The sequence below is a fragment of the Podarcis melisellensis genome, assembly GCF_964234715.1.
Source record: "Podarcis melisellensis genome assembly, chromosome: 6".
NCBI classification, from domain to species: domain Eukaryota; kingdom Metazoa; phylum Chordata; class Lepidosauria; order Squamata; family Lacertidae; genus Podarcis; species Podarcis melisellensis.
Window position 1 is genome coordinate 74593123 of NC_138538.1, and position 25538 is coordinate 74618660.

General features: G+C 42.5%; 1 protein-coding gene across 1 annotated transcript in view; it reads left to right on the forward strand.

Moving 5' to 3' along the window:
- The first annotated feature begins 10471 nt into the window (after positions 1–10471).
- The window catches only part of CNN3 (calponin 3), a 30759-nt gene continuing 15692 nt past the window's right edge, over positions 10472–25538 (forward strand). The window contains exon 1 of the mRNA XM_081914292.1: positions 10472–10691. Coding sequence (XP_081770418.1) covers positions 10635–10691 — 57 coding nt within the window. The 5' untranslated portion in view covers positions 10472–10634. The remainder of the gene's footprint in view (positions 10692–25538) is intronic.

Consider the following 25538-nt stretch of genomic DNA (forward strand, 5'->3'; position numbering starts at 1 on the left):
TCTTGCCTGCATTCTGTGCTGCAGAATTAAATTATCTGTTGGGATATGGGAAAAGGAAATGATTCACTACAGCTGGAGTGTAAAAGAGGGTGTGTGGCAGCTATTCAGGTGTTTTGGATCACATTCATCACTAGCTGTTGAAGCCCCTGACTTCAACAGAATCTCATTTGAAGACAAATCAGTCTCTCCTTTTGGAATGCGTTAGCCATAGTGGTTGATGATCAGAACTTCACTGTGACACACGGTGAGGACACAGAGGTTAGAACAAGCCATATAATAAAAAGTGGCTATTTTTCACGTTTAATATACTTGGGGTTTATATAGTGCTTTTTAGAGTTTTCAGAGCACTTCATATATGCATTATCTCATTACAACCCTGCAAGGTAGGTCAGAATTATTGCAAATAGGGGGGAAGCTGAGAGAAAGGTAACAAAGGAAGTGACTCTGTGCCAGAGGACAAATGGGTGGACCCCCTCCCTCAACTGTCTGTTAGATAGAAAGACAAAGGCGAGAGTTGAGGTGCGTGAGCCAGAAGCTGGAAGCTGCCTGCAGATTGAGCAGTTGAGAGACAGAGCCATGCCTGATTTCTGCTTGAATCCAAGGCTGTGGCTATGGGAGAAGCAAGACCCTATTGGGGTGTTAATGCTGTGAACCTCTAGGCTCAGGTTGTATATAGGTATAAATAAACCATACATCATAAAGACACCACAGTCTCTGCCGTTCCTCATTCCGAGGAAACCAAACCCTGGATAAGAGAGAGAAGAAGAGAAGAGTTTGGATCTGATACCCCGCTTTCTCACTACCCTAAGGAGTCTCAAAGTGGCTAACAATCTCCTTTCCATTCCTCTCCCACAACAAACACTCTGTGAGGTGAGTGAGACTAAGAGACTTCAGAGAAGTGTGACTAGTCCAAGGTCACCCAGCAGCTGCATATGGAGGAGCTGGGAAGCGAACCCGGTTCACCAGATTACGAGTCCACCACTCTTAACCACTACACCACACTGGTAGAGCATGGTAACTCCGGAGTCTCGCACTGCTTGGAGATTTGGGTGACATGGTTTCCAGCTGCCTGGTCTAAATGTGAATTGACAAATGAGAGGTGAGCATCCATTATATTTTGTTATAAATCCTCCCTAAAATGAAATGCCCCAAATCTGTTCCATTACCAGGTAATTTAATATCAGGGATACAAAGTTCACAATAGATGCCCCCCCCAAATCAACAATAAGTAAATAAATTCAGCTGGTATCAATGTTGTTGTGTCATGAGGGATGGATTTCTTAGGTCTTTGTACAAGCTGAATATCAAATGTTGACTAATACTCTGGAGAAACACAATCCCCCAGGGCTTGAAATTTCTTTATGGATCCCTACACGGTTGAAAAATTCTCAAAGAACCTGGCTATCACAAGTTCACGTACCATTATATATTTAAAATGGTTAATTTGATTACACAGGACTCTAGATTGCATAGAATAACAGGAAACAGAGCTATTTACAGTTTAGAATCCAAATTTGCAGAGCTCAGAAAGCAACAAAACTGATTTAAGGGTTGGATCCAGACGTCATCATGTTTAGAGTAGACCCACTGAGCTCGGTCCATGAGATTTCAGTTGAAATCATAGAATTGTAGAGTTGGAAGGGACCCCCGAGTCATCTAGTCCAACCCCCTGCAATGCAGGAATCTAGTTATAGTTTACTTAAGTTCCATTGATTTCAAAGTGTGACTCGCAGAGCAATCCAAAATACAGTAAGCTAGTGTCATTATGCCAAGGTAAATCATACCCTTCCATTCTGGAGGATTTTTTTGGTTCCTGGTCAGTGGTGCATCCAGGAATGGGCCTTAAGGCTGTAGTCCGGGACCCTGCAACCCAGCCCCCACCCCCATGACCATCCAAAGAGTGGCAGCTATGGAAAACAGTCCCCGCATCACCACCTGGGCCAGTATGGGCAAGCCAGGGCCCCTGAAGGAAGCATGCTTCCTCCTTCTTAAAAACATTATAGACTTGGAGTGGCCAGACAGGCATGTATGTTGTTACAGAGGCTTATCATATTGTTTTTATTTTAAATATATTATTACGTTCCATCCCAATCTCTGAGCGGTGAGCGATTCCAGGGGTGCCAGATGCGTTTCCCAGAGTCTGTGGTTTCTTTCGGACAATGGGGCACAGTGGAGACTGTGGTGTCTTTAGGATATATGGTTTATTTACACATATATACAACCAGAGCCTAAACGGAGAGAGTGCAGGCAATTCACATCCCAAGAGGGTCCTGTTCCTTCCATTGCTGCAGCCTCAGATTCCAAGAGACCCCAAACATTGTGTCTGGCCCTCTCCCCAGCGTAAAACAGACAGCGCACTTTGTGCTCTGCCACCTTCCACCTTGCAAAACTGACACTTTCCTGTTTGTTTACCTCATTGCCCACTGCAGTTCTGTCCCTCCCTCCTAAAACTCTGGCCTTTTGTCTCTGCTAACTATCTCTCTCCTTAGAGAAGGGCTTTTGCCATTTGCTGTCCATTTGCTGTCTCTGTTACTGGCCTTTTTAATGGGACATCACCCATTTCTTTGTGCTCTATTAATCCATCTCTCCAGAAAATGGTTCTTCCCCCCCCCCGCCCCATAAGCCAAAGTCTGTTTTATTCTCAAAGTCATGATGGCACTAAGATTTAAGTGAGTTTAAAATCTGAAAGTGCACATTCTCAAAGTATTGATTTTGGTTATACTGTAATCGGGTTTTTAACTTTATCCACCTCATCGCACCCCCATGTTTCAGGAATGCAGACACACAGTTGTAGAGCATGGAATCACAGCTCTGGGTGGGTGGGTGCATAATATCAACCGTGTGCTTTGTAACTAAAGCAATACATGTGGATTTTAAGGGGATCCCCATAAGGCCATTAAGATCTGTGTCCAAAATCACCTAGCTGCATCACTCTTCCCGGCCACAAATAATTTCTGCAGACGGCTCCCCTGCCTTGTGACTTTTAGATAGGAAACTATCTCTTCTGTCTAGCTTGAAGAAAATGTTATACAGCTCACATTTGACCTTCATTCTCTTAACATATTGTTTCATTCATTAGTAAAAGCCAGCAGGAGCAGATTAGATCTAATGAAGAAAATGTGTTCCGTTCGCATTTATTACCAGTGACAAAACATCACCAGTAGGATGCCTGCTTTTCTTACTGGTGCCAATTCTCTTGATATTATCACTAGCTTTGTAACATTCAGTACTTTTTTTCTTTTTGGTCAGGGCCTCAGCACAGAAAATATACTAATCTCAGATTTCATTGCCTATAAAAGGAAATGTCTTGGTCTCATGGTTAACGGGGGAAAGCATTGAAATATGACTTGAACCTTAAACATACACAGCTTTTTTAAAAAATGCATTTTTCTCCACATATCCTGTTACAGAGTATAGCAAGAAAAGCCACTGGATTAGAAAGGAGGAATTATTGTAATATTGGGGGTTAGATATGGGAAGGTTAATGGGGAAATAGAACTGCTTAACTTTTTTTACGATATATGATATCTTTATTGTCATTGTCCCATGCAGAACAATGAAATTTTTTGGAACACTCTGGCCAGGCACATCCTTTTGGTGGATGCAAACTGAAGGTGATACACAGAGAGCTATGGGAACTAAATAGTTACACGTTGGCTTATTGATGCAGGACGATTCTGGAATGTTCTGAGTATGGAAAACTGATTATAGAAGGGGACAAACCTCCCCCCCCCAGCTAAGGATGAGGTAATCCAAATCTTTGTGTGTAAAGGACAGAATGTAGTTTTAAGTCATAGACAGGCGGGGTGGGGACTCACACAGAAAGCTGAATTTGGGCTCCATATGCATCATGGGGCTCTGGCTATCACCCTGGAGATATGATATGGGAGCAGTGGGCTTTGGTGTCAGTTTTAATGTTTAAGCTGCGTCTCCCTCTATGTTCAAGCCTAGGGAGAGAGGGAGGTAGAATTTAAAACCAGGTATTACAAAACAACAACAGCAACAACGTCACCTTTAAAAGGGAGCCAACCCCAAGTGGGCGTTGCGTCCTTGAACTTCTCATCGCTCAGAGAAGTGGGATGAGCATCAACTATGTATGTGCCATGAAGTATGTGATACTAAAACGGATTATTCAGTGATGGCGGCTCTTCAGTAGTCGGTGGCAGACAGGAGCATTGCTAGCTGATTAAAGAACTCAGGATACAGACCCATGACACAGATTTGCAATTTGTGTATGCCTCATTTTTAAATTAAAATGGTGGGTGGCTGGGACCTCATTAGCACTTGTTTTTTTCAGTGTGCCCAGTCATCCTAAAAGCTAAGTTTAAGCTTGGGAAAAAGAGGGGAAAGGCAAGGTATCATGGGCATTCCACCATAGCTCCAGGTTAAAAGAAAAGCTTCTGGCTTTTTAACAAAAGTTGTTTCCAGTGTTTTTTTCAATTCATTATAAATCATTTCCCAGAAAGCTTTTGCTATCTTACATGTCCACCACATATGAAAAAAGGTACCGTACTTTCAGGTCATTTTCTCCGAGGCATGCCAGCCTGCCCAGGTGTGGAACACTTAAGTCTGAGGCCAGAGTTGGGACTCTAAAAGGCCACTTCTGACTGTGCCTTGGCAAGTGGAACTTGAATTTCTCACCTTTAAATTTTTCAAGCCCTGCTGGGACTGGCATTAGTCATAAGTGTTTTTCCAGCTTCCCAGCTAGGCACAAAGGCATACGAAACTTTGGTACAGATCTGGAGGAGATCAGACAATGTTATTTTGCGAAGGGGGGGCATTAACTACAAACCCCGATGAGCTGTAAATAAACACTTATGGATTGTATCACAAAACCCATACTTTGTGGCACAAAATGAGTACAACACTTAAGTATACTTTCGGGCTGGACTAGATTTGGAAGTTTTCAGTTACTGGATCTCAGTGCAGATACAGTATTTGGGTGGGGCGATGTTCGATTAAGTTTTTCAGTATAATGTTGAAGAGAGCTTCCTGAAAGTGAAATGAGAATGACCAGGGCAAAGAAGAAGTGAGAGAAGAGGAGTATTCTGGAGGTAGGGGGAGAAAGTGAAGGGTAAATGACCTTTTAGCAGCTTGCATGTTCAAAAGAATACTGCTCTTGTAGCAGCAATGATATCCAAAACCTGCCTGGCTGTAATAGAATAAAGTGGAATAGGAAACATATGTTTGGCAATTATGTGATTGGTGCTTGATATTTTACAAAGCATTTCAGTGTTAAAGAAGATACAAAAAGGCAAAGCATATACATTTGAATTTTGTGCCGTCCATTGCACGCATGGTGACCTTACCACTCTAATGGAACACTGTAATTTTAAAAAGAGTCCAGTATTTTACCAAATTAAAAGATGGTACTCATCTGTGTGCAGAAGGCACACAGGGAGGAGACATCCTTTAGTGCTGGAACGTTTTGTTTTAAATGAAGACTAGTGTTCATAATTATAGAGAACCACTACTAGACTGTGCTAATTTCTAGTTCTTTTCTGTAAGTCACCCACAGCCCAAATTCATTTTAAACATTGGGAATTTGTGATTAGATGCTATCAATACAGAAAGCAACTGATCCTTAATATGAAATTTCATTTTAGCCATTATCAGCCACTATAATTCTTATCTATATTAAAACCTATATTTTTTGTTTTGCTTCTTTTCAACTTCACATTTATATTTTGGGGTTTGTGAGTATAGCTTTTTTAGAAGAAGAAGAAGAAGAAGAAGAAGAAGAAGAAGAAGAAGAAGAAGAAGAAGAAGAAGAAGAAGAAGAAGAAGAAGAAGCCTGTCCAGACATCGATTTTGAAATATCCATAAGCGTAATTTAGGATCCAATGATGACTGCCAAGAAAATCTGTCATCATCTATTATTTGCTACAAAGCAAGCATGAGAGAAACACAGGTGCCTTGCAGCACCCACAGTCATTCAAAAAGCAGATGAAACCCTTTTGGGACAAAATGATGAAAAGAGAAATCTGTCAACATAGTTTGCAGAATGAGAGCTGGGAAAGTCTGTACCTAGTAGAACAAATGTAACAAAAACCAAAAAGGAAAGAAAGAAGAGAGTAGCTATTGCTAGACACTGTGTCCACTACAGTACTTAAAGTGAAATTACATGAGTATAGAAACATTTATCTCCAAGGGTTTGTACCAGCATGCTGCCATTAAGTATATGAAAGACAGGGCTGTGGTTCTCTGTTTGAAAAAGAAAAGAAAGTCTTAGCCATACAATGATGTGGCTGTTCTCTCAATTCTGGGAATATGAGTCTTTCCAGTGAGATTAATAATAATTGACACCTCAGTACAACAGCCCTCCATGTGTGGTAGAGACGTGGTAACTCCTCACCAGATTTTTAACTCTTTTCCAGATTTCAGGTGGGGGTGGGTGGGCAACGAGAAACACCCATTGCTCTGCTTTCTGCATGCATAAAATCCATCAGTGTTAATAAAAAATGAAGGAAATCCAGTTCAGATTGAAAGTATAGATCTGCAGATCCTCTTCTGCAGGTACAAAGCTTTGTGCATGCCAGAGGGGTTACAATGGCAATCCAGTGTTGATAACTGGTCTCTGTTACTGAGTGGCTCTTAGGGGGCTGCCTGTGATCTAAAATGATGCTGATGGATGTGCACATCTGAGCCTTCATCAGCTGAGCAGCCTTCACATAGCACCTTTTATTTTGTCGCTGTTATCGATCACTTTGGCATCTCATCTTCCCTTCTTCCAGGGGGGTTCAAGGTGGTGTACATGACTCCACTCCTATCCCATTTTATCGTGAAGTTGAGACTATGATGTAGTTAGGTAATTTTAGGCCATGGTGGGGAACATGATGCGCTCCAGATGTTGTTGGACTGCAATACCCATCAGCCTCAGCCAGCATGGGCAATGGCCAGGGATGGTGTGAGATGTAGGCCAGCAACATCTGGAGAGTCACAGGTTTCCTGCAGTTGTTTTAGACTTTGGAGTGATGGTTTTATGGGGCTCCTTCTTTAGATGCTAACAGTATTAATGTGTTAATTCAGCCCTGCTGTGTTTGGAGCTCCTCTTGCTTTTTCTGTTGAATTCTACCCCAAATATTGCCCATTTCCTCTGTTCATGTTTAACTGCAAAATACAGCTCAAACCTAAAAGCAACTCAATTAGCAAGCCGGAGCCTAATGTCTTTTGTAGTGTTATGGCACTATTTGTTGCACCTACGTAAGGAGGAAAGAGCAGACTTAGACTGCGCACATTACCAATTACACCCATCTTCAGTGCCCTCCCACCTCTGGTATTTGAAGCTGAGTACACATGACATTAGCCACAACTCATATGCATCCTACACTTCCTTTAAAAGTGCAGCTTTTAAAGAAATACCGCTGTTTGATGCATTTCTCCTCAAACCAACATCCATCCGATTTGAAAACATATTGCTGTTAAGCCGAAGTATGTACATTTCAGACAGAAGACAATGCATGTGCAAATGACATTTTCATTGAATTGGCGTTTGAGGGGTGGGTTGCAGACATGGGAAAAGGAACCTGGTAATGCACATTGGGTGAAAACATCTCGATCCTCTGATGTGTACAGCAATGTAAAAAAGCAAAAATGCAACAGCCACAAACCCCTTACAGCCTCTCATCTCTTCCCCCTCCCCCAAATGTTCTAAAATACAGTGCTTTCCTGTGACCAGTCTCTGTTTCAGGACGTCCTTTCAATATTCATACAATATGTTTCGCACTGTCCATAGTGGCTGTTGCACCAGCCAGAGGTGGGAGGAGAGACACTAGCAATGGAGCACAATTGTCCCAGTGATTGGATAGGCTAATGTTTCAGTACGCTGCCTCTTAAGTTCCACTCATCTACAAAACATTTGTAGGAGTTGTCATATGTTATGTGTGCGCATGCACATTCTGCCTCTTCTGCCTATGGCAGGCAGAAGTTCAGCAGGTGATGTGTTTATTGTACCAAAGATATGCAATAATAGGCAATGACATGGTCAATCTCTCTCGCTCTCTCTTTCTCAAAAGCACATAAACCCTGCCAGGGCAAATGTAGCTACTCCTCTTATGAAGTCATCCCACATATCCACAATTCCCTGTGATGGAGCCAAGGGATAAAATAATTGAAGACTAAATTACAGGAAGTGTGTGTGTGTGTGTGTGTGTGTGTGTGTGTGTGTAGTTAGATTCAAGTGATGTTTAGGCAGGGAGAAAATCAGCACAGCCACTGATCTAGTCCAGCAATGGCTTCTTTTCTTTTTTAACAAGCATCTGTATCTCTCGTGCACCATGTGTTAGAAATTAGTGGCTATTTCAGATTCCTAAGGCAAAGTTTCCTGCATGTTATTTTTCCATAACGTTGCTACAAAGCTCTGAATGGCAAGGGATTCTTTACTGATCTTGATGTTTCTCCCCTTTCTGGCAAAAAAACGATGAGCAGTTTATGCTCCAGTAGTTAATAACTGCAAATTCTCCCTTTGGCTATCCCCTGGCTCCGTGATCTTAGTACACAGTTCCCAATATGTTTTCATAATAACATTTTCCACATATTCTCCTTCACTTGAGCCTTCCTTCTCCTCATAGCACCTTCCCTAAATCCCAGAACTTCCAATAGCCTCTTAACCCACCAAATGCCCTCTGCTAAATGTATAATGGTTAAGAGTGTTTATTAAATTACCGTATTTTTCGCCCTATAGGACGCACTTTTTCCCCTCCAAAAATGAAGGGAAAATGTGTGTGCGTCCTATGGGGCGAATGCAGGCTTTCGCTGAAGCCTGGAGAGCGAGAGGGGTCGGTATGCACCAACCCCTCATGCTCTCCAGGCTTCAGGAAGCTGTCCACAAGCCTTGGGGAAGTCACGCCGGGCTCCCAAGGCTTGTGGACAGCAGCCTGCAACCCGAAACCCAGGGAGCACAGCGGAGTGCACCCCGGGCTTCGGGCAGCTCTCTGCAAGCCTTGGGACGACTTCCTGCCGGGCTCCCAAGGCTTGCGGACAGCAGCCTGCAACCCGAAACCCAGGGAGCACAGCGGAGTGCACCCCGGGCTTCGGGCAGCTCTCTGCAAGCCTTGGGACGACTTCCTGCCGGGCTCCCAAGGCTTGCGGACAGCAGCCTGTTCTGGGGGCTAGGGTCGGGCGAAGCCTGGGGGGGGGAAATATATATTTTTTTCTTTATTCCCCCCCCCCCAGACTGGGTGCACCCTATGAGCCGGTGCGCCTATAGGGCGAAAAATACGGTATATGAAGAAAAAGAAAGAATGCTGCTTTTGTAGGAATTTATTGGTGGGTGCACTGTTGTTATTCAATAGGGGGAGAAGCACCCTGCACATGCTCAGATGCCCATAAAGCTATTTTACCAACTGATGTGGCAGGATGATGCACACAGACAACCGTTTTATCATATGTGCCTACTATGTGGTAAAATCCTCATTACCACCTGAAAGGATTTATAAGCATAGTCTCACTGCAGGTAGCTGAAATATACCTTGAGAAGAGTTTATCCCAGAGTAGTTGTCATTTTGAGTGGACTCAGATGTAATCAACTATCACCATGATTAGGCCAGAGTTTTACCCTGGGGTACATATTTATTTAAAATGTTTATATCCCACTCCTTTGATGCAAAAGCACCACTCAAGGTGGCTTAAAGGTAAACATTTCAAATGACAATTTCATTAAAAAAAAAAACCAAGTGGGGAGAGGAGAACACCTTATCCTCTCTCAATCTGGGGGTTCCCTATGCAACTGATGTAGCTCTCCTATCCTAGGGGGGCAGTCCCCCAGCGGGTGCTTCCCACCCCCCACCCCCTGCATCCAGCCAGTTCATGACACAGGTGCAGCTGCTTCGGGATCCTGGGCCCACCAACATCCTCAGAGCTGTATTCTGGGCCAGCTGAAGCATCCCAGTTAACTTTTCAAATATAGCTGCCCAAAGTGGAGGGCGTCGGAGCAATCAAGTGTTTCCCAGACTTAGAGGTCTCCAGCTGTTTGAGGACTACAGCTCCCATCATCCCTCGCTAGTGGGACCAGGAGTCAGGGATGATGGGAATTGTAGTCCCCCCCCCAAAAAAAACAGCTTTAAGGACCAAAGTTTGGGGGAAACAATCCATCTTGGTTGTATCTAAGGTCGTGTGCCTGTGAGTGTTTTTATTTTATTTTATGGGTTCAGCTGCATGGAGTTTATTCCGTGTATAAACCAGAGTAGTTTATATTGGAGTCTGATCTACCAGGGGATAAGAGTTGGCCCTCATCTGTGGTACGAGCCCAGATGAGCAGCTGAGGGGAGTTATATAGTAATTCAGCCCCCCCAGGCCGTTTTGCCGCCTCAGCTCCTGTGAAGGGAAATGGATGTTTCGGCGGAGGCCGCCCTTTCGGACAAGGGAGGGACTAGAACTTTCTGCAGCCGGCAGCTCCGCGGCGGGGCTCCCCTGTCAGGCAGCCTGGCCCACGTCCCTCCCTTCCTCCTTCCCTCTCCCCCTGCGAGCGCGGCCCGCCCTCGCTCTCTCGGAGCTCTGGCAGCACCCAGAAAGCCGCCCAGTCGAGCGCAGGAAGGCAGGCGGCAGCAGCAGCGGCAGCAGCAGCATAGGCAAGCCAGAGCGTTACCACCTCTGGCGCCACAAGGCGTGAGGCACACGGACACCGACCCGCCGCCATGACCCACTTCAACAAGGGCCCCTCGTACGGGCTCTCGGCCGAGGTCAAGAACAAGGTAGGGCTCGCGGGGAAGAAGATGGTGGTTATCCCAGCGCCTCCTTCGGCTTTTGTTCGTGGACCGGGAGGGGCGCGCGGGCGACAAGCCCCCTTTTTTCCTGAGGGGAGAGAATGGTTTCGCTCTCCTCAGGGTCAGGGAAACAGACGCGCCCCCCCAAACGCACAACTTTTGGGGCGAAGGGGGGGGGAGGGAGGGAGAAAAACCAAACTCCCAACTGCCTATTTCGGACGTTTTTCGTTTCCCTTGCCTGCTCCATCATCACCTCACCATGCACGGGATTAGGTGGGGTGGGGGGCGCGTGAAAGGCGAAGGTTACCTCAGCCTTGCGGTTTGAAAACCGTATGTGTAATAGGGGGGAGTTCGTTTACTGTGGGGCACGAACGAAACGAAGCCCCCACCCCACCCCAAACTCTGGCTGTGTAGGACGAGTGAGCCCCTTCCCCCTGGCTTCTCGGCAGGAGGACTGGAAGAAGCCCCCACTTTCCCCCTCACGGAGTCCACCCCCCCTCCCCTCAGAAGACGACTTGTGACCCCCTTGTCGTCCTCGGATGTACGTGTGAGGTAAATCACAGGCTGGCACTCCCGGCACCGCACCCCATCTACCCCATTTTATTTTATTTATTTTTAATGGGTTAGAAACAAAGCCCTTCGCTTCCAACCGCGCATTTATCGCGAAAGAAATCGCTAGAGAGACAAAAGCGGCTGGGGGGGGGCGAGGAAGCCGAAGCCCCCGCGGACCCTGAACTCGCTTACTTGACAGGAGAGTCCCCCGGCTTTACCCACACGCCCCCTCCCCATTTTATTTTCCTGGGGTTTTTGGGGGGGGGGACACGAGACGAGAGGGAGGCTTCGCACTCCCCTCCTGCCTGTGGAGACACCGACTGTGAGGCGCCGCCGCCGCCGCTTCCCCTCATCCCTCGCTCCTTTCGGTGGCGGGGAGAAGTGTCTGGCTTCGCCTCCCTCTTGGATGGGGAATGAGGATGGCCCGCTCTCCCTCCCTTTAACTTCGCGCGCAGGCGGGGAGGGTAATATTTTTTTTTTTCGCGTGTGGGAAAGTTTTGGGTGTAATTTTTCTTCCTCCCGCTTAAGAGGGAAGAAGGCCCAAGGGGTGTGTGCGGGAGAGAGACTTTAGAGGGAGAGAGAGAGAGAGAGACTTTGTTTCTTTCTCTCCCAGCTGCAGAGGCCGAGGCGAAAGCCAGCCAGCCCAGCCGCTCCTCCTTGGCAAATCACCGCGGCGGGACAAGCCCGGGTCTAATGAAGAGAAAAGCGGAGGGAGGAGGAGGGGTTGCGGGAGCGGGGGGGGGGGCTGGATGGCGAAACAAACAAAGAAGAACGCTGGTTTGTGGCTTCGGGACGCGCAGTTCTGCGCTCGTGACTGCGACTTCTGACGTGCGGTGGGGGGGGGGGAACGGACACACGAGTGTGCAACTGCTGCTCCTGCTCCTGCTGCCTTTAAAGATTTCCACCTCCTCGTTTCCCTAGGAGCCCGCACGCCCCGGCTTGCGGGACCCACCCAGGCTCGGGAGATGGCGGCAGCAGCAGCAGCAGGGGGAGCGCGAGGTGATTCCAGCCTACGTGGCTCCAGTCTAGAGCTAGCGAGCGCCAGGCAGGATGGTGTGCTAAGGGGATGGCTGGTGCACGCACTCTCCCGGTCTCCCTGCCTCCCTCCCTGGGTTACTTCTTCTGATTGCCCCTTAACAAGTGTGTGGACGCAGAGCTCTCCTCTCAAAACAGGACTGGGCAGCGAGGGCGAGGAAGTTTGTACTTTTAGGTTGTTGTTTTTGTTAACCAATCCCTATAACAGCATTTAAAAGACCAGTACCAAAGACAGAGGGCAGATTGATTTCTGAAATGGAGGTCACTTTTAAAACACTGGCAGTTGTCAGATTAAAATGCCACCAAGGATGACGCTTGCTGTGAAGGTATGGACTTGTTGTTTGTGGAGAAAGGATGATTAAAACAAAATGGGAATGGGACACAGTTGCAGCTTTCTCTGAATTCTGCCTTGTTTGCCCCCTATATATAGTGTTCCCATCCACACCTCTGTTTGGCTAGTCTTTTAGCACCCCTCAGCACCTATATTTGATACTATCTCCTCACCTACACATTTCCTGTACACTCTTGTATACAGTCATATTTTCCCAAACACAGTGATGTGCTGAGATGGGAATGGCGTTGGTTCTCAGGCTTAAAAAAATTCCATTCCATGCTAAACAGAAGTATGAGAAAGGTAGTGAGATTCGGCAAATGCACACCAGGTCCATCATGTTAATTTACTGAACCCACTTGGTCTGGGAAACAGATGAGAAATGCCACCCCTGCCTCCCCCCCCTCCAGCTCAAAGTCCCGGCACATTCCAAACACATTACATCATGGGGTATTGGGGGGAGCCCAGCCAATCCGTGTGGGCGTTGTGCACAGAATGCTCATTGTCTCCACACTGCTGCACTCAAGTCCAAAGTGGTGGGGAGGAGTGGGGGAAGATACACACAAAGGAAGCTACTGCGGCTTGGGGTTTAGTTTCCATTAACTCCCCTGGGAAATAAAATATTCCAAGACTCCTCTTCATCTTGAAAATGTGTTAGTGGCACCTCATCTGTACACTAAAACAGCACTGTAATAAGGGAACATTTCATACATGGAAATAATTGAATGTAGCAGTAGCTGAATATTTCAGCTTTGAATGACTCCTATGCACTTATTTTTGTGCTCTAAGACAGTTTCACATACTTTAGCTGAATGTTTGCTCTGGTATGCATCCCAGTCCCATGTATCTTAATCTGATGCATGTTTATTTGTAAGTAACAGCCCAGTTCTATATTTTTTTTCTCATAAGTAAGTCCTATTGAGTTCAGTAACTATTACTCCTAGGTAAGTGGGTATAGGACTGCAGCCTAAGTCACATTGATTTAATAGGGTTTATTAAATAGGGTTTAGAATGCAGTTTAGGATTGCATTCTAAATGTGGTGCTACAGGTTTGTGCTGAATTTTGTGATGTCATTTGGAACAGACATCAAACTTTGCAATATTGATAGATGTGAGCAGGATATATTTGAGCAATCATTTCTTGGATACTGCACTCCTTGACATCATAAGTGGAGAAAGCAGTTCATTTTTAATATAGCCGTTCAAATGCCTGATTTATGCAGCCATAACCAGAATAGTTGTACTAAACAATTAGTGCAACTATTTCAGATTTTATTACAGTCTGAGTTACTGACTTACTGTTGTGGAATAATTTGGCTCCGTTTTATTTATTTACTTATTGGCAACCACTGGAAAGAAAACCAGGAGTTTTGTAGGGCATTTGTTACCAATGAAAGACACCTGATTCCTGATACCAAGAAGGTGTGGTATTTTAGGTTTTTGTTAAAGAGTTTTTAAGGTTTTGTTTTTTGTTTTTTTGTTTTTTTTGGCCTTGACCTTTTCTTTTTTTAAAAAAAATATTTTTATTAGTTTTTACACATATTAATAACAATACAAAACAAACACAAACATCAAAAACAAACAACAAAAATTGACTTCCCCATGCCTTCCCTTCGCCACATCCTTGTTTTACCATTTTTCGAGCAACTCATCAATCAGTCTTTAGTTAAGTCCCTTTTGAATTTCCTTAAAGTTTAAGATTTACAGCTGTAATTCTTTGTTTCCTACCCCTTAACATCTTATCAGTCCACAATTTTGCAGTAATTTTTTAAATATGTTTTAAATTTCCCCCAGTCCTCTTCCACTGTCTCTTTCCTCTGGTCACGGATTCTGCCGGTCATCTCTGCCAGTCCCATATATTCCATCACCTTCGATTGCCATTCTTCCAGAGTAGGTAATTCTTGCATCTTCCAATACTTTGCCAACAGGATTCTTGCTGCCGTAGTTGCATACATAAAGAATGTTTTATCCTTCTTTGATACCAATTGGCCAACCATGCCCAAGAGAAAAGCCTCCGGTTTCTTCATAAATGTCCACTTAAGGACTTTCTTAATTTCATTATAGATCATTTCCCAGTAGGCCTTAATCTTTGGGCAGGTCCACCAAAGATGGTAAAAGGTACCTTCAGCCTCATTACATTTCCAACATTTGTTATTGGGCAGATGGTAAATCTTTGCAAGTTTGACTGGGGTCATGTACCACCTATAGATCATTTTCATTATATTCTCTTTCAGGGCATTACATGCCGTAAATTTAACACTGGTGGTCCATAACTGTTCCCAGTCGTCAAACATAATGTCATGACCAATATCCTGTGCCCATTTAATCATAGCTGATTTTACTGTTTCATCCTGTGTATTCCATTTCAGCAGCAAATTATACATTTTAGATAAATTCTTAGTATTGGATTCTAACAATTCTATTTCTAACTTTGACCTCTCCTTCTGAAAACCAAGTTTCCTGTCCTGCTTAAACATCTCATTTATCTGACGGTAGTGTAACCAGTCTCGAACTTTATGCTTTAGCTTCTCAAAACTTTGTAGCTTCAGTCTTTCGCCATCATATTCTAAAATTTCACAGTACTTAGGCCAATTAGAGTCCATGTTAATTTTTTTCACTGCTTTCGCTTCCATTGGTGACAACCACCTAGGGGTTTTACTTTCCAATAGATCCTTATATCTATTCCAAACATTATACAATGCTTTCCTGACAATATGGTTCTTAAAACTTTTATACACCTTTACCTTGTCATACCACAAATATGCATGCCAACCAAAACTATTGTCATATCCTTCCAGATCAAGAATGTCTGTGTCTTCAAGAAGTAGCCATTGCTTCAACCAGCAAAAGGCTGCTGATTCATAATAAAGTCTTAAGTCTGGCAGGGCAAAGCCCCCTCTATCTTTTGCATCGGTTAAGATCTTAAATTTTATTCTGGGCTTTTTGCCCTGCCAGACAAATTTAGATATATCTTTCTGCCACCTCTTGAAACAGTCCATTTTGTCTAGAATCTGTAACGTCTGAAATAAAAACAACATTCTTGGCAATACATTCATCTTGATAACAGCAATTCGGCCTAACAAGGAAAGTTTCAGCCTAGACCATATGTCTAAATCTTTCTTAACTTCTGTCCAACATTTTTCATAGTTGTCTTTAAATAGGTTCACATTTTTTGATGTCAGATTTACCCCCAGGTATTTAACCTTTTTTTCTATTTCCAACCCAGTTTCACTTTGAAACCTATCTTTCTCCTCTTTTGTTAGATTTTTTTCCAGCACCTTTGTTTTCTGTTTGTTCAATTTAAATCCTGCGACCTGGCCGAATATCTCCATTAATTCTAAAACTCTTTTGGTACTAGCTTCTGGCTGTTGCAAAGTTAGCACTAAATCATCTGCAAATGCCCTTAACTTATATTGTTTGGATCCGACCTGTATTCCTTTCACCAACTGGTCCTTCCTAATCATGTTTAATAAAACCTCCAGGACCGATATAAACAGTAAAGGGGATATAGGGCATCCCTGTCGTGTACCTTTCTCTATTGATATCTCATCCATTACCACATTGTTCACAATTAATTTCGCTCTTTGTTCAGAATATATTGCACCTATACCGTTTTCAAACCCTTGGCCTACCCCCATCCCATGGAGATTCTTCTTCATAAATTTCCAAGAAATGTTGGATGTGAGGGCGATCTGGCTGCGACATCTGTCACCCCATTGATCGCCAGGGTTGATTCGGCTGATCTGGCTGGCTAGGCGGGTGTCCCCTTCCTCCCTCACCGCTCCATGTGCGTCCCTCCCGAAGCTGCGCGCTCGGTGGAAGAGGACGACCATCCCAGATAGAAGGAGTGTACCGTTCTTCGGTCAAGGGTATACGATAGCTGCGCTCCCCTGCTAGAACCTCCAAACAAGAGTTTTAAAGGTTTTGAACTACAGAAATATAGCAAGTATTAGTCTATTATAAGTAAACTTATAGAAGTGTTTTCTAGAGAGGCACATAATTATTTTTCAACAGAAAATGGCAGGGTAACTAACAAAATAAATATAAAACTTTTATGGCATACGTCTCTCCCTCATCTCTTCCAGAGTGACTGGCTAAGGTGATGAAGGTTAAGAGGGCATGGACTAGGCAGGCCAGAGTCCCTTTCCTTTTCATTCTGCATATTCTGTGCTAGTCTGTTACTAACTTAGTTCCTTCAGCAGGCTATTTAATTAAAACAATTCTATACAATTTTAACTACAATTCTGTTATAATTAATATCTTCTAGAATCCTGGAGCACAAGCTAGGCTCAGTAGAATTTTGGACTTCTCCTCCCTTTGTACAGCTCACCTCCAAACCTCTTCATATTAAAAAGCAGTTTGCTATATGCCACGAGGAACTGATGTTGGAGAAACATGTCCAAAGCCCCTTTGTACACACCAAACTAGTTATGGCACTCTATAAATATATCACAAAAGTAACTTGTCAGATGCTTTGTAAAAAGAAGCTGTTCCTCTTGATAGGTGGCTTTTAATAGGGATCTTAATGGGCAGTGTGAGTACAACATTTCTATATACTCTTTTACAAGAAAGTACCGTAACTCATGACTTAGATTTAGGAAGTCCTGACAGTATGAGCTGTTCTAAACTGGAGCAGCCTGCTTAGGAAGGTGGTGAACTTTCTACAGTATTGGAATTTTTAAGGCAGATGATCATCTAACAGGGATATTGTTGTAGTTAATTTCCTGCATTAGAAGGGGTTGGACTAAATGAACTTTGAGTGCCTTTCCAACTTTGTGGTTCTTATTTTAAAATGGAACTTATTTTTATGAAGGAGTCTTATAGTCTATGTGACATTTGCCTTTCTTTTAACTCAAACCTTCCAATGTCCAGTCTACATTTATAGTTAGTTATAACAAAGTTGCAATGACTTAACAGAAACTGTTCCTAAAAGAGCTTGTAGCTACCGGTATTTGCACAGCATTTTTAAGCTACTGCAGAACTTGATCCTGTTTCACAACTTCATGGATCCCATTTTTACAAATAAGAGACTGAGGCTGTAATCTTGTGCACACTTATCCTGGAAAGCTGTTAAAATGAAGATATTGGGATTTACTTTGGACTAAACAAACACAGCTGAGAGGCAACACATGCTTCAATTTATTGCTTATTTCTGTTTTATTTACTTCTATTTTTGGGACCTTGCAGAGCTGATGTTAGTTAAGTAATATATCTGATCACATCACAAAGTTGTGATTCATTTAAAATATTTTTCTAATATCAAGAAACATTGATGTAGTCAAGATTTATGTGGGGTAGGGGCAGAACCAAGCTATCTGTGATGCAGTTGGTCAGTTAAGTATTTTTATTTATTTACTTGATTGGGAGGGACAGCTGCCTCCCACCCCCTCTGGCTATGCCTATGTCAATAAACTTGTTTCTGCTCCCAAAGGAGGAATAAGGAAAAAGACAGAAGAGGAGATGACAAAGTATTAAACAGAAGTTTTCTTGCTTACTAGCTATAGTGGATGGGGTGCATTTAAAATTATAAAAGTTCTGTTTCTTTCTACTGATCATTTATTACTCCCAGAGTAAGAATTATCTTCCTTTTTTCCATCTTACTGTTCATACTTCAATGAGGCAAGTATTCACACTTTATTTTTTAGGCAATGTTTAATAATAATCATAATCATAATCATAATAATTTATACACAACCCTATTACTGCAGGTCTCAGAGTGGTGCACAAGATAAAATCAGAGTATAAAACCACAAAATGAAAACAACAATGCCACACTGTTTCTTCCCTATGGGTTGTCGCATTTGGTTATTCTTTATTATTTAAATATGCCTAAATTTCCCGCCACCTAGCTCCAAAATTTGTCTTAGAATCTGGTAGTAATCTTGTTCCTGAAAAATAAGGGCAATAAAGGTTTGTAGTTCATGTGATAATGCTAATCTGGGGATGAGAAGAAGGTGAGAAAAGTCAAAATAAGTCCTCCTTCCCCATCCCTTGAAACAGTGCAGGATTAGAATATTCTTTGCTGCTGCCTCCCTGGGTGACAGAACCAATCATACCGACACATGCTATTTAAAAATAGACAAAAGGATTTCCTCCATAGTAGGTTTCTAAAAATTCTTGAGAAAACAGGAAAATACAGTGAAGATAAGTGGGAGTAAGGAAGGTTTTCCTTTCCAATTCTCCTTAGTAGAGAATGAAGTCCAGATATAATCAATCCCAGCCCTTCTTCAGTGATTGTTGAGCAAGCCTATATCAGAATAGTAATTTTTCCTAGCACTTGTCTTAAACTGGTGGGTTGAGACCCACTAGGGGGTCACAGCCTGATCCAAGGTTTGTCGTAACAGGAGCACTACCATCATACAAATATATGGTAAAAGATTCAGAAATGCTTCCCCAAATGCATATTTGAGTTAAACATGGGCCCTGGGTCTGAAAAGGTTGATGATAACTGGCCCTAGTATTCACACAGATTGAGTAGGACCACAGCATATATAGGATTTACTCATCTGAACTAGCTGACACAAAAGAAAAGCTCAACAGATATTGGTAATTTATGGCATAACAACAATTTAGAAATATTAGGGAATTTACATGTTAAAGTAATGGTCAGGGCAGTGTGCAGAACTCAAAGCCAAAAATTATTTTGAAAGACCCCTGTTAACAATACAATCCTGTGTTGATTTAGGCTTGCCTAAAGCAGACCCTCCAAGTGTCACTATTTTCCAGGGATGTCCCTGATTTAGAGAAGACGTCCCGGTTTCTGATTTGATCCCAGAATGGCCCGCTTTTCCTTAGGATATCCCTATTTTCATTGGAGAAATGTTGGATGATATGCTAAAGCCATTAATTTCAATGAGATTAGGCACCCCTAGCTCTGCATAGAGTCAGGCTGTTAAGCTACTACAAATGTTTTGTTAAATAAACTGGGAGCACTAGTTAGGATTACCAGGTGTCTGTCTGGCATCGGCCATTCTAATATTGAGTAGGTTATTTACTATCTGGGATAACTTCTCCTTCTATATTATGGCTACAATTTGGAGAACTATAATGTGGCCTTTTCTCAAAAACAAGGCACGTAACATATAATATATGCTCTCTAAGCCCAGCAAAGGTTGGAGGTATTCGATTTACAAAACCACACTACCACATGGCAAACTGCTCTTAAAATTAAGGGAATATTGTAAAAGCAATTCAGCAAAAAGGCATGTACTAAAACAAAAGCAAAATGAGAATCTCCTTTGGGCAGTGCCCAGCGCAGTCAAAAGTGTTTTGGTGTGGTCCAAAGAATAATGACCCATCACTAATTGGACCTTATTGGACAATAAACATCTGGGTTGCAGTCTCTTAAATTCTGTGTGATATTAATACAATGCTGTTATTAGTTCATTGAGATAGTCCTGATATTTTATTTGGTCTTTCCCACTGCCTAGTCTTCTAAGATCTGTTCGGTCATCTGCATTTATCATCATAATTTCCTGTATTTCCGATTTTCAAGCTTTATGTCAGGTCTTCTGTAGCTAAAATTACATCACCCATACATAAGAAGGAGGAATCCACAGGCTCAGCTGAGCCCCAAAGTTTGCTGAAATACAAAATATCTGATAAACCAAACAATAAAATGATAAATAGATTTAAAGAAGTTAAAAATAAAAAAGTGAAAACAAACATCAATAGACCATTGTCAGTGATGTACTCTTCATTGCCTGCTTAGGTCTGGCGAAATAGGAAAGTTTTCAGCTGATGTTTAAAATGTGTCAAAGAAGGTGCCTGCTGATGATAGGGGTGACAGGTACAGTAAAGGCAGTTAAACATTTGCTAACTGCCTGCCGAAGTTCCTACCTCTGTTTTCTTCAATTACTTTCTATCCCAAGAGAGTGCAAAATTCCAGCTGGACACATATGTTTAAGTACCCTGGAAGTCAACGATGAGTAATAGAGAATCAGCTCAAATTGTTATGTAGATACTTTCACAGATCTGTCTGCTAATAACTATAAAGTTTTCTGCTTTGTTATAAATGGGACCAAATGCCAAATGTCAGTAAGTCAATTTATTTGTATACTGCTTTTCTGTGTACACTACTCTCAAAAGCAGTTCACAACAAAAAGTGTTCTTATGAAAACAAACAAAGATGCAAATACATTATTACTCATACAACACATAAATATGTAATTATCCATCATTTTCCTTGTAAAAGATTGCAGAACAATTTCACAATTAATACAGAATAAAAATCCCTCAAAAAACCTTGTATTTCCTTACTAACATGAAGAGAGTAAAGATACCAGACATCAAAATGCACAAAAATATGAGATGTAAGGCCACTTCTTAGATAAAATTCTACTTACAAAGTCATAGTCTTGCTTGTCAACAAGAACTGAAATAAACATTGCTATTAGTGATAGTAATAGCAATTAAGTGGAGGTGTTACAATGATTAACAAATAAATGATATCCTACCTTTTTCCTAGCAGTCCATTTCCTCTCTTTTATCACAGAAACATATTAATGAACAATTCCTGTCTTTGTCTCATGCCTGTGCATCATGCTCTGTCCAAGAGGCTGTCCTGTTTTATTTATTTGTAAAATGTTTATCCTGCCCTTCATTATGGGCCACAACATAATTAAACCAACAGCAGCAGTTTACAATATAAAATTCAATGTACACATCACCCCAGCTATAGGCAGATACAGTGAAAGGCATAGTGAAAATGAAATGTTTTCAACTAGCACCAAAAACTAGTTTATGCTAGTGTCAGTCTAACCTCAGGAGGAAGGTTGTTCCACCACCAAGGGGGCTTTATTACGTGCTTCAGAAGCTTGGTCCTTATTTGATGATGGTGTGGACAGGACAGTGGGAGGTGCTCCTTCAGATAGCTGGGTTCTAAGCTATTTAAGGCTTTGTACATCAAAACTTGGGATGGGGTGGCGCTGTGGGTTAAACCACAAAGCCTAGGGCTTGCCAATCAGAAGGTAAGCGGTTCAAATCCCCACGACGGGGTGAGCTCCCGTTGCTCGGTCCCTGCTCCTGCCAACCTAGCAGTTTGAAAGCACGAAGTGCAAGTAGATAAATAGGTACCACTCCGGTGGGAAGGTAAACGGTGTTTTCATGCGCTGCTCTGGTTTGCCAGAAGTGGCTTAGTCATGCTGGCCACATGACCCGGAAGCTGTACGCCGGCTCCCTCGGCCAATAAAGCGAGATGAGCGCTGCAACCCGAGAGTCGTCCACGACTGGATCTAATTGTCAGGGGTCCCTTTACCTTTACCTCAAAACTATCACCTTGAATTGCATTCAGTAGCAAACAGGCCCCAGTGCAGTTCTTCAAGGACTGGTGTTACATAGTATCTCAAAAGTACACTAGCCAACACCCTCACTGCTGTATTTTTTCCTAGCTGTGGTGTACAATCCACCTGCATGGGCAATCCCATGTAGAGTACATTAAAGTAGTCTAAGGTGCCAGAGTATGGATTACTCTAGTCAAGCTATCTCTCTTCTCTGCCCTTGCCCTGTGACTGTACCTGATCCTTCAAGGAGAGTCCAACCCCATCCAGAAGACACTGTTCATTCCCAGACCCAGGAAGCACTAATCTATAGCACTGCCATTTAAGGTAATCCAACCCCTTACTGCCTCCAAACACAGATTAAGCATTTGCACAGCTCCAACTGATTCCAGTGCAGAGGAGAAATAGAGCTGGGTGTGATCAGAGTACTTGTGACACATTGCACTAACTCCCCAAATGACCACTTCTAAAGGTCTAATATATGCATTAAATGATGAATTAATAATGGGGTCCCTTTGAGGGCCGGTGGTATCACCAAGTCTTGAAGGTAACTTGCAACAGTTTTCCTTCTCTCATTATTTAGACAGGTGGAATTAAGAGGTCAATCAGAGGAATGTTGTTAAATTGGAGAAGTATCACCAGTTTTTATTTAACTTGTTCAAGGTTTCAGAATGTGTAGAAGATTTCTGATTAAGTTGTCTTTGCTGTAAAATAACATTACTTTTCAAAATAAAAAGGCTGTACAGTATTGCTGAAAAATTGGAATAGCTCTATAATAGACACTCAGATTTCTCTTGAGTGGGTGGTTTCAAGAATGCAGCCAAAATTACACTGCACATTTAAAAACATCAGTAAATTGCAAGTATAAAGTTGTTATCTGCTGAGATTTTTCATGTTTGCTACAAAAAATTATTGTTTATGTGTTACTTCACCAGAATATTACTGAAACATTTGTTGTTATTAAAGAGAGTATACAAAGCTTGCTCAAGTGGAACTTTGATTGTGCTACTATCAATTTGTTGTACTTGGTTTTGTCCATCTCATTGTATTTGAACTGTTCTTTGTGTATGTGCAATACATATATGCCACTGCAGCAAAAAACAGAAACAATTGACAATAACATCAAAGCACAGTACAATGTTACCTTTGAATAAATTTATGGAAAGAGCAGGAACACAACATTGCATGAATGTTTTCCCCTCTCGGGTATCAGCCTCATGACGTCTGTTAAACAATTTATGTGTTCTGTTGTTTGATGTATGTGGAGGTAATTGCACATAGATATAGAGGTCTACATAGATTTTGCAGGATACTTGCTACCTTTGTAACAAGACTTTCATTTTCCCTGGATCAAAACTTGGCACAGAGACAAAGACTTGACCAGGATATGGTGCAGACCCTCCCTGCTATTCATGATTTGCTCTGGGATATATTACTAATTCAGATGGTATAGATATTTGGGTTTAGTGTACAGGCATTTAAATAGGGACTATAAAGTATGGAAAAGAAAAACATGGAGTATAATCACTTCTTAACATTTGTTATTTATATAAGGGCAGACCAACTTCTTAAGAATAAGCAGCTAGAGTAGAATGTAGAATACAGCAATTAATGAGTAATGAGATCTGAAACAAATCAGGTAATTTATGATACCTGTTAATACACTAATTACCTACCGCTAGACACTTAATTGCAACTGTCTGCACAACACAGTAGTTAATCTGACCCGTTTCACCATTTTTTTGGCTTTTGGCCTAGCAGAAACAGGGTTTAATTACAGCACTATGTTCCAACAATTTTTTGAGAAGGTCCCTGTGTACCTTATTGGGGAATAGTTTTAAGTAATGCAGTATGATGGCTAAGAAATTGAAAGGTAGATGACAAAACCAGTACGGTAATTTACACTTATTTACCTGAAAAACTTAACAGATCGGAGTGGCGTAGCAGCTGGTGGATTAGGACCTGGGAGACCAGGGTTCAAATCCCCACATGGCTATGGAGCTTGCTGGATGACTTTTTGCCTGTCACTGCCTCTCAGCCTAACCTATCTCACAGAGTTGCTGTGGAGATTAAATGAAGAGGGGGAGAACCATGTTCACCACCTTGAACTGCTTGAAGTAAAGGATGGATTATCAACTGGTGATGTCAAGGACTAAAAAGATATCGCAAAATAGCTTTTGAGTTTCAAGGAACACTTTATGTTTAAAAAGGAAGATGAGCTAGGGTTATGTATTAATGGTACTGTAGAACATCTGCGTTACAGGCAGACTATCCCAGGTTCAATCCACAGCATCTCTAGGTAGAGCTAGGAACATCCTCTGTCTGAAACCCAAACTGCCACTGACAGTAAATGTAGAAAATATTGAGCGGTGTTCAACTACTGTGTCTCAACAGCACAAAAGGTCTTCTTTCTACCGCTGCCTGCGTGTACCCTGCACCACCACCAATCTGCCCTAGAGGTTAGGGGAATTGTTTGAACATATGGGGGGGGGGCGGGAAGAGTACATTTTGTTACGCAAGCAGAAATCCTTGTACAGTGGTACCTTGGTTCCCGAACAGCTTGGCTCCCGAACAAATCAGCTCCCGAACGCTGCAAACCAGGGAGTGAGTGTTCTAGTTTGCGAATGTTTTTTGGAAGCCGAACGTCCAATGCTGCTTCCGCAGCTTCCAATTGAGTGCAGGAAGCTCCTGCAGCCAATTGGAAGCCACAGCTTGGTTTTTGAACAGTTTCGGGAGTTGAGCAGACTCCCGGAATGGACTAAGTTCAAGAACCAAGGTTCCACTGTACTGCCAGAATGTTCACATAGCACTTATTTGGATACAGCCCAATGTCTGACTTGGTATAAGGCAACTTCCTATATTCCTGTGTTGCTGACATGGTACATGGTATATGTCCTACTTGCTACATGTTAATTTTCAAATAGTCCTTCACTGTTACTTCATTTAAGACATTTATATACAGTGGTACCTTGGTTTACGAACTTAATCCGTTCCAGATGTCCGTTCTTAAACCGAAAACATTCTTAAACCGAGGCGCTCTTTCCCTAATGAGGCCTCCCACTGCCAGTGCCCTTCCACCGTTCGGATTCCGTTCTTAGACCGAGGCAAAATTCGTAAACAGAATAGTTTGTAAACAGAGCTGTTCTTAAATTGAGGTACCCATGTACTGCTTAATTATTTGTGTTTCTAACTGATGCCCTTTGCAGACTAGTGAGGTTAGTTTATGTGCAGTGTGCAAGATCATAACATTGTACCACAACATATTTCTACAAAAAGCAATGACCCCTTTCTGTCTTTGTAAAATATAAGATTCAGTAGCTTTTTAAAGAATCTGTAGCACTAATCAGAATAAACGTGGCTCCTATAAGGCTGAGAGCAGAAAAGGGAAAGGATTATGATCAATTCATTGCCAAAGCAGAGATTTACCGTATTTTTTGCTCTATAAGACTCACTTTTTCTCTCCTAAAAAGTAAGGGGAAATGTGTGTCCGTCTTATGAAGTGAATGCAGGCTGTGCAGCTATCCCAGAAGCTAGACCAGCAAGAGGGAGCTAGAAAAAAATATTTTTTTCCCTACTTTTCCTCCTCCAAAAACTAGGTGCGTCTTATGGTCTGGTGCATCTTATAGAGCAAAAATTACG